The sequence below is a fragment of the Penaeus monodon genome, chromosome 1 (genome assembly GCF_015228065.2).
Source record: "Penaeus monodon isolate SGIC_2016 chromosome 1, NSTDA_Pmon_1, whole genome shotgun sequence".
Taxonomy (NCBI): Eukaryota; Metazoa; Arthropoda; class Malacostraca; order Decapoda; family Penaeidae; genus Penaeus; species Penaeus monodon.
In genome coordinates, this window is record NC_051386.1 from 51224201 (window position 1) to 51239200 (window position 15000).

General features: G+C 48.0%; 2 protein-coding genes across 3 annotated transcripts in view; both read right to left on the reverse strand.

Annotated features, from left to right (window-relative positions):
- The window catches only part of LOC119574281 (tensin-1-like), a 314246-nt gene that overhangs the window by 209114 nt on the left and 90132 nt on the right, over positions 1–15000 (reverse strand). The window contains exon 3 of one of the 2 annotated variants that reach the window (XM_037921482.1): positions 11864–11881. The gene's annotated coding sequence lies outside the window, so the exon portion shown is untranslated. Of the gene's footprint in view, positions 1–11863; positions 11882–12388; positions 12842–15000 lie in introns of both variants that reach the window. The other variant, XM_037921475.1, reaches the window with a different exon arrangement.
- Positions 255–2713, reverse strand: LOC119577020 (extensin-like). The gene is made up of 3 exons (XM_037924688.1): positions 1865–2713; positions 1300–1760; positions 255–966 (listed from the first exon to the last, which is right to left on the reverse strand). The coding sequence occupies exons 1-3, from the start codon at positions 2711–2713 to the stop codon at positions 255–257; spliced, it is 2022 nt and encodes a 673-aa protein (XP_037780616.1).

The following is a 15000-nucleotide window of genomic DNA, read 5'->3' on the forward strand; positions in this document are numbered from 1 at the left end:
CGGGACGAGAGTATGCAACAGCAAGAATTAAAATAATGAACAAAGAGCATTTCGGTAGAGGATGCCACGGTAAAGATGCGCTGCGGGCACAGAGCGACGAAGGCCGACACTCCGACCTGGGACAGACGGCTAACACGGCCACCGACTCCACCTACACTACCATGGGTCAGTCATGCGCATACCGGAGGGGCGTCGCCAGGCAGGACAAGGGGTGAGGGTCAGGTCATGCGGGCACGGAGGGTGGTGTCGACGGGTCAGCCGCCGCTCCTGACCTCTTTCTCGATGTGTAATGCAGTATGCCACACGGTGAAGGCCAGGCGATGCAGAACCCCGGCGTCCATGCGGGGGTCCGAGCGTGCGCGGCGTCTGCGTTGACGTACGTTGGTGCTGCCATCGGATCGCAGGGAATCCAGGGAAGATTTACAGGAGGAGCCCAGAGAGTTCCAGGATGCCGACGGAGCCACGCGTCCTACGGGGGCCGTGCGAGGAAGCGTGGCAGGGGGAGAGTCCGGGGTGGAACTAATGAGGGAAGGGATGGACGAGTACACGTCGTCCTCCTCTTCGGCCCGTGTTGTTTGAGGCCAGGTGGGCGTCGACTGCACCATGAGCAGGTTATCTGGACTGGGGGTGGTGCTGGTCGTCCCTGGGTACGATGCTCTCATTCCCGCGCCTGGGAGTATAGGGCCTCGCTCTGGAATAATGGGCGGAGGTATAGATCCTGGAGATATGAGAGGATTGTGAGGTCCTACGGGTCCCGTGGTCAGGCGAGGGGGAGGCAAGGGCGGAGGTGCATCGTCTGCCCGCCGGCGGTACCGAAGTGGGGCAGGTAGTGGCGGCTGAGGCCGTGAATACTTCGCTTCGCCTACACTCTGATAAAGCGGATCTCCGTCCGTTGTCTCTATGCTGGAGTAGATGTCGTCGCTCAGTGCCCCCTCGCTCCGTGGGCCCTCACTGGGGTACTCCAAGCTGGAGTAAATGCCGTCATCATCGCCGGGACTCCATCGCACCGGAGGAGGGATAGGCCTCTCCCTCCGAAGGGTTTCGTACTTTGACTCGCCTTCCTTCTCTTTACTCTTAGGCAGAGCCTGGTATTTGGACTCACTGTCCTTTTCCTTATCCTTCTCTTTCTTTTTTGACTTTGAATCACTTTCCTTTTCCTTTTTGCTTTTGGCCTCTCCTTCTTTATCCTTCTTCTTAGGTAACGATTGATATTTTGGCTCGCCTTTATGAGCTCTTTTGGGGAATGATTGGTATTTCGAATCTCCTTCCCTGAAAGTTCTCTTTGTAGGGGAATGATACTTATCTCCCTTTATCCTCTTGGGGACACCCTGTAATTTCAACATTTCCTTCTCCAACTTGCGAGCCTGGAGAAGTCGGTAATTGGATTTGACGTCTTGGATCATCTCTGGCGTCACTGCCTGGTATACAGGGGCCTCGTCTGCAGGATCGGGCGACGGCGGAGGGAAGAAACTGCGTGAATCACTTGGTTTCGTCTGATAAGGTGGAGGAGGCGGTTCACATATTTTTGGTGACATCACAGTGTATGGAGGACCATCATCATCTTCAGGCTTGACGGGCGCAGTGCAATACAAAGTTTCACTTACTTTCGGTGCAATTTTTTGATACAAAGGTTCTCGCTCTGTTACCTTGGAACCAATCATCTGATACAAAGGCTCACGATCAGCTGCTTTGGGAGATGTCTGATGGGACACCATGAACTTGGGGGGAACTGGCTGGCCATAAGTTTCAACATCACAAGCCTTTGGAGGTAAAGAAGCTCTATTCAGCAATTCAGAGGTGTGAAGCTTAGCTGGCAAAGTTTCATACAAAGGAGCCTCATTTGCCTTGCGTGAGGCTCTGTCACTTGCACCTTCAGGGGACCTGTCTGGTAGGTAGACTCCCCATTTCTTGTCCTTGGAGGAACCATCTGGAATCCTGGCTGAGCCTCATTAGACCTTGGTGGACCTGTGTGGAATTTGGGGTCACCATTGTACGGTTTTGGTAAGTCCAGTGGAGGTTTGCTGTCCACACTAACTGGAACCGAGAAAGGTATTCTTTCTACCTCTGGTCTCCTTATTGGCATCGGCTGGAACTTGGGCTCATTCTCAGACCGTATGGTTGGGATGGTGTGGAAAGCATAGTCTGTTCTCCTCGGTGCCATGGCTGGATCACGGGGGTCGTAGCTTGGCTTTACACAAGGTATAGGCTGGAACTCATAGTCATGAGTCTTTGGTGGCATTTGCTGATATTTTGGTTCCAGATCGGGCCGACCTGCCGATACAGGTGGAGGTTGAAATTTGGGTTCTATATCAGGTCGTCTTGGCGGCAGTGGCTGATACTTTGGCTCTATATCTGGTCGTCTCTGAAGCTGTGGAGGGAAACTTGGCTCAATATCAGGCCGTCTAGGTGGCAGAGGCTGATATTTCGGTTCAATGTCTGGCCTTGGTGGAGGCAGTGGTTGAAATTTTGGCTCTATATCAGGGCGTCTCAAAGGAGCTGGATGGTACTTGGGTTCTATATCAGGTCGTCTTGGCGGCAGTGGCTGGTATTTGGGTTCTATGTCTGGTCGTCTCTGTGGCAAGGGCTGGTATTTTGGTTCAACATCAGGTCGACCTGGTGGCATATGCTGATGGTACCTTGGTTCTATATCAGGACGTTTAGGTGGCAGTGGCTGGTACTTCGGTTCAATATCTGGCCTTTCATGTGGTAGCATTTGGTACTTTGGTTCAATATCTGGCCTAGGAGGTAATGGCTGGTATTTCGGCTCTATATCAGGCCTTGGGGGTAATGGCTGGTATTTTGGTTCTAGATCTGGTCTTCCCGGTGGCAAAGGTTGATATTTGGGCTCTTGGTCTGGCCGTCTAGGTGGAAGGGGTTGATATTTAGATTCCAATCAGGTCGGCAGTGTGGTACAGTGTGGTATTCAGGCCTAGGTGCTGGTATGGGCTGGAATTTGGGCTCTAGTTCTGGCCTTGGGGCTGGTATGGGCTGGAACTTTGCCTCTAGGTCTGGTCTGGGTGCAGGAATGGGCTGGAACTTTTGCTCTAAATCTGGTCTTGGGGCTGGTATGGGCTGGAATTTTGGCTCTAATTGTGGTCTAGGAGCTGGTGGTGGTTGATATTTCGGCTCCAGGTCAGGCCTAGGAGCTGGTAATGGTTGGTATTTGGGGTCTAGATCTGGTCTGTGAGCTGGTAATGGCTGGTACTTTGGTTCTAGTTCTGGCCTTGGGGCTGGTAGGGGCTGGTACTTTGGTTCTAGTTCTGGCCTTGGGGCTGGTAGGGGCTGGTACTTTGGATCTAGTTCTGGCCTCGGGGCTGGTAGGGGCTGGTACTTTGGCTCTAGTTCTGGCCTCGGGGCTGGTAGTGGTTGGTACTTTGGTTCAAGGTCTGGCCTTCCTATTGGAATAGGCTGAAATTTTGATTCATCATTCCTCGGATGAGGAATATAATGGTGTCTATGCTCCACATCATGCCTCACTGGTGGTATGGTCTGGTATCTTGGGCCAGGGTCACACCGGCGTGGAGGGAGAGGATGGTATCTTAGATCTACAGTTGGTGGTAACACTCGGTGGTATCTTTGGTCAAAATGGTCATGTCTTTTTAAAGGGACAGTTTCATATTTTGATTCTATGTCATGCCTCGGGAGGGGGTGTGGTACAGAATGATACTTAGAATCATAATTATATCTTTTGTGAGGCAGTGTTTGGTATTTGGGATCGATGTCGTACCGTTTGGGCGGCAATTCCGGATACTTCGGTTCCACATCCGGTCGTTTTGGGGGATGAATGTGGTATGTAGGTTCACCATCAATCCCTGTGGTCGGCAGAACCTGATACTTAGGGTCAAAGTCATACCTCTTTGGTGTGATTTGCTGGTACTTGGGTTCAGAGCCCCGTCTTCTTGGGTGACATCGTTTGTTGCGGCCCTTGCATCACCTCATGTTGCTTATGTGACTGCTGCTCTCCTGAGACCTCGTGTTTCATGGGCGAGACAGATGGGGCAGCATCACCTTTCTTTGGAGATGATGGCATGTGACTGGGCATTGTGTCGCGCCTTTTAGGTGAGAGCGGCACATGCCCATGATCTGGTCCTGTGTCTCTTCTCTTGGGTGAAGATGGTATGTGACTTGGAAGGCTTTCTCGTCTCTTTGGTGATGAGGATGAGTGAGTTGAGTCTCCAACACGTCTTTTTGGCGAGGAGCTCGGTGGAGGTGTAGGGTCACCATCCCGCTTCTTAGGAACCGCTGTGAACCTGGTCTCCGCACTGCTGTGCCTCTTAGGAAGGGATTGGTACTTGGGGTCACTCCTGCCAATGGCCTGATACCTCGCCTCACCTTCATGCCTTCGGGGGAGAGACCTGAATTTCGTCTCAACCTCCCTCCTTGATGATTGTCCCTTTGTGTCTCCCTCCTTTGGAGATCGTTTTGAAGACGCGTCCTTAGCTGAACGACGAGGAAGGGTCTGGTAGTCCGGATCTCGACGCCGTGGTTTGCCATCACCCCCATCTCTACTACTTCGCTTTGAAGATGAGGAGGACGACTTGAGCTTCGGTTCTCCTCCAGACTGCTGAGCATCCCTGTTGGAGGAACCTTTACGGGTGAGAGAACTTACAGACAAGGGCTTGGCTTCCCCATTGTTTCCTTCACTAAGATTTCTCCGATGAGACTTCGGGAGTGATGGTGTATTGATCCCAAGTTGCTCTGCCGCTGTGGGACCCGAAGACCCTCCTTGTGGTGTTCTGGCCAGCAGGTGAAACCCTATGCCCAAACTTCCGTGTGAGGTAGCCAGGCCGGTTGTGTCTCGGGAGAGAATAGAATCCTGTGGGTGGCCTACTGGCAGCCGGTGGAGGCTGGTACACGGGCAACGATGATGGCCCGGACACAGGAGGTGCTGCTGAAGTGGGCACAGATGCGCCTCCCGAAGCAGTACTTATCTGAGCTGTTGAGGAATCTGTAGTTGATGTCTCCGGGGCAGTAGACGCTGGCGTCGGCACAGGCTTACTTGAACTCTTCCCATTGTTGTTGTTATTGTTATTGTTGCTAGCATTGTTATTAAAAATGCTAAGTGCAGCACTTGGGAAGCCAGCAAAGCTATTCTGCCGACGGAACAGCTTTGCAACATTCCGGCGAGGAGGAGGCGCTGGCGGCTGGTTCATCACGGGTGAATTGACCTAACACAAAGCTTACAAGTGATATGAGACACTGTTGAACCTAGCTCCAAGACGACCCTGTTCTACCTAACGCTTAATAAAGATCATCAACAAACACGCAAACAGACGCACTGTTCAACACTTTTTGGACATCTAGCAGAATATCAAAAATCCAACTCGACACTTATAATTAGGGTGAACACTTAATTAATCTATAAACGATTAGATACATTTACCATCAATTAAATAGCACCTGATTTCACCTCCCAAAGAAGGTATGAAGACTAAAATACAGCTAGTGAGAGCAACGATTTGAGAGCATAACGATAGCCTTAAAATCACAAGAAGTTCCCACCTGCGAGACAGCGAAACACATTGAATGCAACACAGAGACAACCAAAACACCAAGTGGAAAAATCGTATCTAATCTGATACATCTGCTAATTCGTGAAATCTACTATACAATCTAACCATCACATATAACCGAAAAAAAAAATTAACAAGAGCACCGAAGATTATTTTATTAAATTATCTACCTATTTATTTATTATCAAATAATTTAACTAATACAGCTTACTGATAGAGGGTGGAAGATGGGGTGGTATGGGGCGAGGGGGTGAGATGAGGGACCTAATCAACATCTCAGAACCATGTGAATTATGTCAATTAGTTACCTTCTCAAGGTAATGAGCACACTGAATGAGCGAGTTTAATGGGAGCTCGCGAGAGGGCAACACTCCTACACGTCTAAAGTTACAACTTTCTACAACTTACAACTTACATGGAAAACCAACAAAAACTCGATTGTCTTACTATTATTACAATATCTGAATAAAATGCTCTAACATTAATCAGATTGTAGTACCTTTCCGTGACTTTATTACTATTTTAAAGCTTAAAGCTTTCTGAACTCGTTTAAAGTTAAGCTCGTTTAGGAATTAACTTATTTCAGTATCATTGAGCGAGAGTGTGTCTGAGGGCGTGAGCACAAATGAACGTGGGTTTGATATGCGACACTTATTGTGATCTTTCTTGTCTTGCTTGTCACTGTAACCCTTGACGTGTTGTTTCTTGCATGTGGCCAAAGCGGCGACTTCTCTTTTATATGTATATAAAGTGTTAATGTAGAAAACAGTGAACTAACGGCTTGTCTAAGATTTCCCTTCACGCTTGTGGTATCAAAATCTACTTTAATATTACGAACTACACATTTGCCGTCCGTCGTTAGTCATTTAGTTATTTACTATCATTTTTATATTTTTTACAAAGTAAGAATCGAGCTTAGAAGTGTCTACTACAAGTGCCAGTTCTACTCAATGAGAGATGCAATTACCACGTCATTACTACGTCATCACTACTGTATTACCAGCAACACCGTCGAAAAAGGCACATTGATCCAAATCTTTTTTTTTTTTTTTTTTTTTTTTTTTTTTTAAGGACAGCCGTAGTGTTTGACCATGTAAAGCTCACACACGCTTGGCTGCAGAGAGAGAGGAAGGAGGCTGCAGGACCACACGGACTCTCTCCTTCACTAGCTCAACTGGCCTGATTCCATCCCGCTACCCAGAGCACCTCGAGGCTGAGGCCGCTACCATCATCACCATCACTATCAGCACGGGAGAGACGAACGAGGTAGGAAGGTAGCGTTGCGACGGGGCCCAGAGACAGTGCCGTAGGCCATCTACTCCCATTGTATTTTCAGGGGGAACCGACGCACCGCCGACGGCTGTAGAGAGACTCCAGGAGGGGAAAAAGACTCTTGGGGATATTATCAAATTTGATGGTCGTGTTGTAGGCTGCAAAGTGAGCGCACAAATTCTTCAGGGAGGTAATAGAAGACGGACTAAAAGCTTCTTGATTACTGTAGGTACTTTTCGGCGCTGAGGACTGGTGCAGCGCTCCCTCTCGTGGCTAAAGACATGACGGTGTGATGCCAGGCTTTGCTGGGGATCTGAATCAGTGGGAATCCGGTGGCGGCGGCTGGACTTAAGACCACCTGCCCTCCTCTAAACCCACTGAGTGATCTCGCGGTGGTACTATTTCATCTCCAGGTCTGACGAGCGAGATTCCCCGGCAGGTTCCAGACCCTGGAGCCAGCAGTGACACCAAATCAAGCCGTTAACCTCAAGATTACTAGCATTACCTGGCCGCCGTATACACGCACACGCACTCACTTCCGGTAATAACCCCACCAATGCGAGCAAATTAACCACCTCGCAACTTTTCCTCAGCTAAATTCGTGTTCCTTCTTTCGTGTGATTTTTCTCTTTTTTCTCTCCCTCTCCCTCTCTATCTTTCTCTCTCTGTCTCCCTCTTCTTCTTCTTTTTCTTTTACTTCAGAGCGTGGGCCTTGAGGCAGCACACAGTGGGAGTAGGAAAACCTGTGTAAACATAATAATTTCCCCCTCTTCCAATATCTTCACTTCACTCTCTCACACTATAACTACTTTTTCTGTAACCCTTCACCCTTCACACTACACCCTTTCCTTCCGCGAGCACTTTCCGTCGCGGGCAACAGCAAGGTCTACACTTGGGTATAGCAGGCTCATGGGCGCCCCAGGGAGAAAGAGAGGTCAATAGAAAATGTCTGAATGCCAAGGCGGGTGGCAGAGGGTCCACGCACACACTGGCACTAAGATGTCCGCGGCGGCACTGGCGAGAGGCACCAGGGAAGGGGAGGGCCAGCCGCGAACACGTCCAGGCATCCACAACTCCCTACCTCTCCCGACCCCTAGACGCGCGCACATCGATCGGTCACCACGTACTCGCTCTCTCTCTCTCTCTCTCTCTCTCTCTCTCTCTCTCTCTCTCTCTCTCTCTCTCTCTCTCTCTCTCTCTCTCTCTCTCTCTCTCTCACGGAAAGGCAGACACTCCCGTCACCTCACACCTCGAGGACAGTTTCACTCACTCACTCACTTTCTCGCCAGCTCCTCACTCTCGTCTCCTCATATTCCTCTTCTCCGTCTTTTCCTTTTTGTCTTTGCGTCTATCCCCTTGATCACTAGGAAGCGATCAAACCAAGTCCCATTCATTTTTCCTCTCTCTCTCTATCTCAATCTCTTTCTCTGAGAGAGAGAGTGAGAGTGAGAGAGAGAGAGAGAGAGAGAGAGAGAGAGAGAGAGAGAGAGAGAGAGAGAGAGAGAGAGAGAGAGAGAGAGAGAGAGAGAGAGAGAGAGAGAGAGAGAGAGAGAGAGAGAGAGAGAGAGAGAGAGAGAGAGAGAGAGAGAGAGAGTAGGGGAGGATGAGAGGGAGGGAGGGAGGGAGAGAGGGAGGGAGGGGAAAAAGAGGGGAGGAGGGAAGAGAGGGAGGGGGGGAGAAGGGAGAGTGAGAGGGAGGGGGGAGAAGGAGAGTGAGAGGGAGGGAGAGGGAGATAGATAGATAGATAGATAGATAGATAGAGAGGGAGTGGAAGCGAGGAGGAGGGAGGGAGGGAGGGAGGGAGGGAGGGAGGAGGAAGGGAGGGAGGGAGGAAGGAGGAGGAGAGAGAGAGAGAGAGAGAGAGAGAGAGAGAGAGAGAGAGAGAGAGAGAGAGAAGAGAGAGAGAGAGAGAGAGAGAGAGAGAGAGAGAGAGAGGAGAGAGAGAGAGAGAGAGAGAGAGAGAGAGAGAGAGAGAGAGAGAGAGAGGGGAGGGGGAGACAGAAAGAGAGAGAGAGTGAAAGGAAAGAGAAAGAAAGAAAGAAAAAAAAGAGAAGAAGAGAAAACGAGTGAGAGAGGCTTAGACACGGCGATTGCGAGATCCTTCCTCCGTGCACCTCCATCGAAGACGGACGGAGAGCCGCCCCCCCTCGTGCGGCCCAGGACCTAAGACAACATGTCCGAGCGGGCGAGACGAGGCGGCGAGCGGCAGGAGCCACGGAACCCGAGTCCATCACAACAAGCGCCCAGGTAAAGAGGATAGCGGCAGAAAGGAGGGCGGGTCCAGGGCGCGAAAGTCCTGCATGGCGCGGACGGGCACGGGAGAGCCGGGAGGAGGAGGAGGAGGAGGGGAGGAAAGGGCGGGAAAGAAGCTAGGGAGGGAGGAAGGGGAGGGAAGGAAAGATAGAGGATGGGACGAGAGGGAAAAAGGGAGGAAAGGAAGAAGGGAGGAAGGAAGGGAGAGAGGGAGGGAGGGAGGAGGGAGGGAGGGAGGCAGGAAGAAAGATATATATATATATATATATATATATATATATATATATATATATATATATATATATATAGAGAGAGAGAGAGAGAGAGAGAGAGAGAGAGAGAGAGAGAGAGAGAGAGAGAGAGAGAGAGCAGTAGACCATCCCTATTAACCTCTGAACACGCATTCATACCCATACACAAACACACGAAACCACTCTTCTAGTACAGTATTAAATATCTATATACTGCACACCATTTAATCCATCTCTACACATACACACATACACGCACACACACACGCACACACACACACACACACACACACACACACACACACACACACACACGAGGCTTTGTTTTTATGTTTGTTTGCTTGTTTATTGATTTGGATATATTTGTATACTTGTGTGTGTCCGTGTGTGATGGAATACACATACGTACGCTCAAACACACAAACATCTATGAAAACACAAGCATAATGTACACGCATGCATACCCATCAGGCCTTCTCGCGCACAGCTGTATGTACATGTATACACAGGTTCTTTTGGATAGACATAATATGCAAATGAGAACACACATGTCAGCACAAAATGTACAAAATTAACATATATATTCGCAAACTTCACCACAAAGGGGCGAAGAAAAGAAGAAAAAAATACAAATAAACATACACAAAGACAATTGGGAAAAAAGATGTACGTAATGCTTGCTTTTGCAAGGGAAGAAAGAAAGAGAGAGAGAGAGAGAGAGAGAGAGAGAGAGAGAGAGAGAGAGAGAGAGAGAGAGAGAGAGAGAGAGAGAGAGAGAGAGAGAGAGAGAGAGAGAGGAGAGAGAGAGAGAGAGAGGGTAGAGGGGGATTATTTTTGTAACTAATAGAACTCAAAATGGCTTCTAAATCAGGGCGTTTGATTTCACGATTACTGTACTTACTCAATTACCAATATTAAGTTATGATATTTTTTCGTGTCCGCATGAAATCCGACAAACAATATGCTCAATTCAAAAAATAAATACCCTCTTCTCTTGTATCGAGAGAGAGAGAGAGAGAGAGAGAGAGAGAGAGAGAGAGAGAGAGAGAGAGAGAGAGAGAGAGAGAGAGAGAGAGAGAGAGAGAGAGAGAGAGAGAGAAGAGAGAGAGAGAGGAGAGAAAGAAGAGAAAGAGAAGAAAAAAAGAAAGAAAGACTAAACGAAAGTTAGCGACATCAACCCTGGTGAGTACGCACCTCTCGTGTCGGGTTATGTACAACAAACAAGACACAGCAGATAACTGCATGCGTGATAAAGAATCTAAAAATTCATCATAACTCTTATCCAACCCGTGATTGTTATTGTCTCCTCTAACTCTCTCTCGCTCTCTCTCTCTCCTCCTATCTCTCTCATACTCTCTTTCCTCTCTTATCTCCATCTCTCTCTCTTCTTTTCTCCCCGATCCTAACGCTGAAGTCATGAGAAAAAAAAATAAATAGAGGAATTGCGCCCAAGATAAAGCTAAAAATACTCGCCATTAACCCACTAGGTTTCTTACTAGCTGCGAATGCACAAAGGTCATTAGCGTAGAGTCAAAGGTGAAAGATCAGCGACTGGTCATTTTTTTTCGTTACGAAAAGCCGCATTGCAAGATATATCTACTTTAAACTCATCTCCCTAACTTTACAGTTTCAGAATCTATCGCTGCATTAATATATATCTAATTCCATTCTTACTATCGCTTACGGTTATTGTTCCACATCACTCATTAACTTCCGGAAGATCCCACGGCCTGCATGTCATTTACGGTCCCTTAGGTAAGCGAAATCTCTTATCACCATTATATTAACGTCTTATCCAAACATGAACACGATTCCTCAATAAACCTTATCAACCCTCTACCCCTCCACCCCCCCAAAAAAAAGCAACGCATTCATTCCATCCTTCCTTCCTTTGGGAAAAAAATAATAAATAACGTTTACTACGCCCTTATCCCCCGTCCAAAGACACACCACATCCGAATCCATGTCGGACATCCATAACTCGTCAAGTCTTATTAAAAATCTGCTCTTAATCCCCGCCCGTCCCTCTCCGCCGTTCAACCTTCGCCGTTTACTTTCCTGTTACGGATATTGGCCAAGTGTCACGGGTATGGTGACGTCAGGCGGCTCTGTCAATACAAACTTGACAGCTTTCCCCATATTCCATCGTAGTGTGACATCTGCAGGGGAGAACTTGGAGAGAGGGGATGAAGAGCAGGAGGGGAGGGAAAGAGAGAGAGAGAGAGAGAGAGAGAGGAGAGAGAGAGAGAGAGAGAGAGAGAGAGAGAGAGAGAGAGAGAGAGAGAGAGAGAGAGAGAGAGAGAGAGAGAGAGAGAGAGAGAGAGAGAGAGAGAATTACATATATATACATATATATACATACATACATACATATATATATAGATAAATAGATAAACATATAGATAAATAGATATAGAGAGAGATAGAGCATTTTTAAATCATAATTTTCCGTCTTTTTTCGTCAATCTTCACCACGGAAAATTTACCAAAAAAAGGTTGCTGCATTTTTTTGTACGCGTTGTCGATTTACAATGTAAACATCCAGAAACCACCACAAATACATATCTGACTTACCTTATTTTCTGTCTCGATCTGTAATAAATCAAATAAATACATAACTCACACTACATCAAATACATTCAACATGGTACTAAGTTCACACAAACAAACAAAATATAATAATAAAATAAAAATAGAATAGAGGTGTTAATAAAGCATAGCCCATGCTGTGTTACTATCATGCGAAAATATATCAAACAAAATTACTACATCTTAGTTTCCCCTTTCCAATACTCCGTTTTCTTCAACAAGCAGCCGGAGCAGCCCAGCACACGCCACATGCAACAAAAAGCGGGACCCACAGAGCACCACATGAAGTTGTAATCCCTGTTCTGTATTTGCTTCGCCCTCATTACACCCCTGCACGCCACCTCTTCGGGAAACACTGAAGGGAAAAGTATCGCCAACGGCCAGGCAGCGCTGGAGACGCCTGCCATTGCCGGGGAGCTAAAATGGGGAGGGGCGCCTGAGGAGGCGTGCAGGTGTGCTTGAGCCAGCGCGCCGTTAAACGTGAACCTCCACCTTCGGCAGGCAGCTTACCGGGGCATGAAGTATCCGTGTGAGGCCAACCCCTTCGCTCTCCCTAGGGGCACTTGCTTTGCTCCCCTCGCCCGTGCCTAGTGACCCTACCCCGGGAGCCGGCGATGACTCCCGCTGGGAGACCCGCGGGGATCCCCCCTGCGAAGGTGTGGGGCCAACACCCCCTCCGCGCCTCAGCTGGCCGGGGCTGCTCGTCCTCGCGGGACTGGCCGCTCCAGTCGCCTCGCCGGGGTCTTGCCGAGGAGGTGGCCCTCCGGCGTGGCGGGTGAGGGTGGGACTGGGCTGGAGGGAAGGAGGGGCGGTGCCCCCGGGAGAGCGACGTCGGGGAGAGAGAGGAGAGCCCTGGAGAGAAGAGGGACCCCTGGGTCCGGGTCTTGCGGCTGTTGCGCGGAGCTCGTAAAAGATCTGGCGGGCGGGGTCGGTAAAGGACCGTGGGGTCTCACTCGCCGCCTCCTACAAGAACAACACTGCTAATGGCTGGCCAACCACGCCCGGGCCCTGCCCATTCGTCCTCAGGGGGCGGCAGGGCAGGACGGGCAACAACCTAACTTACAACAATAAAGTAACATTATCTGAACTCTAGGTTCTCTTAAAATTACAAAGGACCAGAAGGCCTTACAATGCCTACATACCCAAAGACATTCCCCAAATCCCCAAGACTGATGTGCCCTGCTCTACGACCCGTCCTGGGTCACCAGACTGACATACGAGACGGTCTACACAAGTTTTAGCTGATCCCTCACAAGGCCCTAGAGTCTTCCTAGCAATACAGCATATCAATTAAAAAACCCTAACAATCAATAAAGGTCTAATGACCGGTGGTAAACCGTGAAAGCTCCCCTAGTGAACAACGCGAGCATGCCATCATGTACACTTTACGCTGCCAAACGCCGAAGACAAATCCATGACAGCCCCTTCCACCCCCCCCTCCCTCCCCGAGTCTAAATACCTTTTTCCCCTTCCTTTTCCTCCGCAGTGAGCCCAACATGGTGGCTGATTGAAACGCTTATGAGATCCTCGGCAGACTGATCGGATCCCCTCAGAAGCATCCAGATCCTTCAACGGCTGGGGACGGCTAGATTGGCACAACACAAAGCAGGCAGCCCGGGCTAGTCCACCGCCTTTGCAAGCACGCCATTCCAGCCCCAGTGTGCTTGGCTGGGGTGGGGTGGGGGGGCTACACCCTCCTGCACCCTGACGGCTTTCTCACACTTCGACACATTCGCCTTCACATTCTACACATTTCGAGTTCGTGTTCGTGACTGTCTTTCCCAAATCCCATCCCCACTACGTTTTATTTTCAGTCGGTCGATGTCTCCTTCACTTTAATGTTTTCCTCCGTGATTTTCTTAAAAAGTAGAATTTTATTGTTTTCTGGTCGGAATGCTGTAAAAAAAAAAAAATAAAAAAGTTTGAAACACCGTTAACGCACATTTCTTTTTAGGAATCCAGGTTACCTTAATTTCTTCCTCGACAAAACGAAAACCTTCACGTGGTAGTTATAGTGATACAGTTGACGATGTAATTCATTCAATTAATCCCTCAAGAGCTTTAGAACACTAGGGACGAAATGAGTCAGCATTAGACCTCAATTAAGAATGATGCAAATACCAACAAAAACTAAGTCGCCGAAAGAAAGAAAACTGAAAATAATAACAATAATGTTATCCTCCATAAATGTTTGAGGTACGTGTTTTGTTTACTGTCGATGCAACATGAAAACACCGAGGCTTTTTTTTTCTCCAGGTACCAACATATCTAATACTGTTAAAACCAATTTCAGTTTGATATTGCAGTGCTTCCAGTGAACCAAACTTTATTCAAAATCCTTATTTTACAAAAATTATTCCCATGCCTGTCAAGATCCAACGTCCTTTGTATATCCGCAGTGTCAGTATTCACATTAGCATCGCTTCTGAACGAAACTTACATTAATCTGATAATGCGACTCTGGCGTTAACGTATTCTGATAATAATTTTTTACAACTGGAAAAATAAAATGGTTAGCGCCGATATAAAATTTCCCACTGATTTACATCTGACGTCACAACTTTGGCAATAGAGAAAACGGGTAAAATACTGCAGCTATGGCACTTTCAGGACAGACTGAGATAAACTTGCCCGGGGCGCCTAAATCTCTTTTCGTCGTGAAAAATCCAAAATATCGGACAGAAATATGGAATGGCTTTGAAAAAAAAGTGAAACTATCATTCATAAAATACCAATCGGATATCAGGCAATTCAAATTTGGGAGTCTCCACATTCGGTTGGTCATTCACACACACAAAAGAAAAAAGAAAAAGAAAAAAGAAAAAAAAAAAGAAAATAGTTGCAGTGGCAAGTCACATGATAGTGTCATCTTTCAAGGGCGAACCATGGGAAAATGTTGAAACGTGCTTCCGTGCTTGAAATCCGTTATTATATACTTTTACATTCAAAATAACCACACAACCTGTCAATCTCATTTTTGCTATCTACTTTTTCTCCATTTGAAAACCGGATACACATATCCACTCACATATTTATATTGTTTGCTTAGGTAAATATACAGTAGAACATCCTTATATTTTTCTCTCCCTCCCCCCTCTCTCTGTCCCTCTGCCCTTTGTCTC

What these genes read in the sequence shown, in the direction of transcription:
- LOC119577020 (XM_037924688.1), bottom strand. Translation starts at nt 2,713, where the DNA reads ATGCTACCACATGAAAGGCCAGATATTGAACCGAAGTACCAGCCACTG. An exon ending in CAGGTCCCCTGAAGGTGCAA is followed by an intron (nt 1,761 to 1,864) that starts GTGACAGAGCCT and finishes TTACCTCCAAAG; the next exon opens with GCTTGTGATGTTGAAACTTA. An exon ending in AAGAGGATAAAGGGAGATAA is followed by an intron (nt 967 to 1,299) that starts GTATCATTCCCC and finishes CATTTACTCCAG; the next exon opens with CTTGGAGTACCCCAGTGAGG.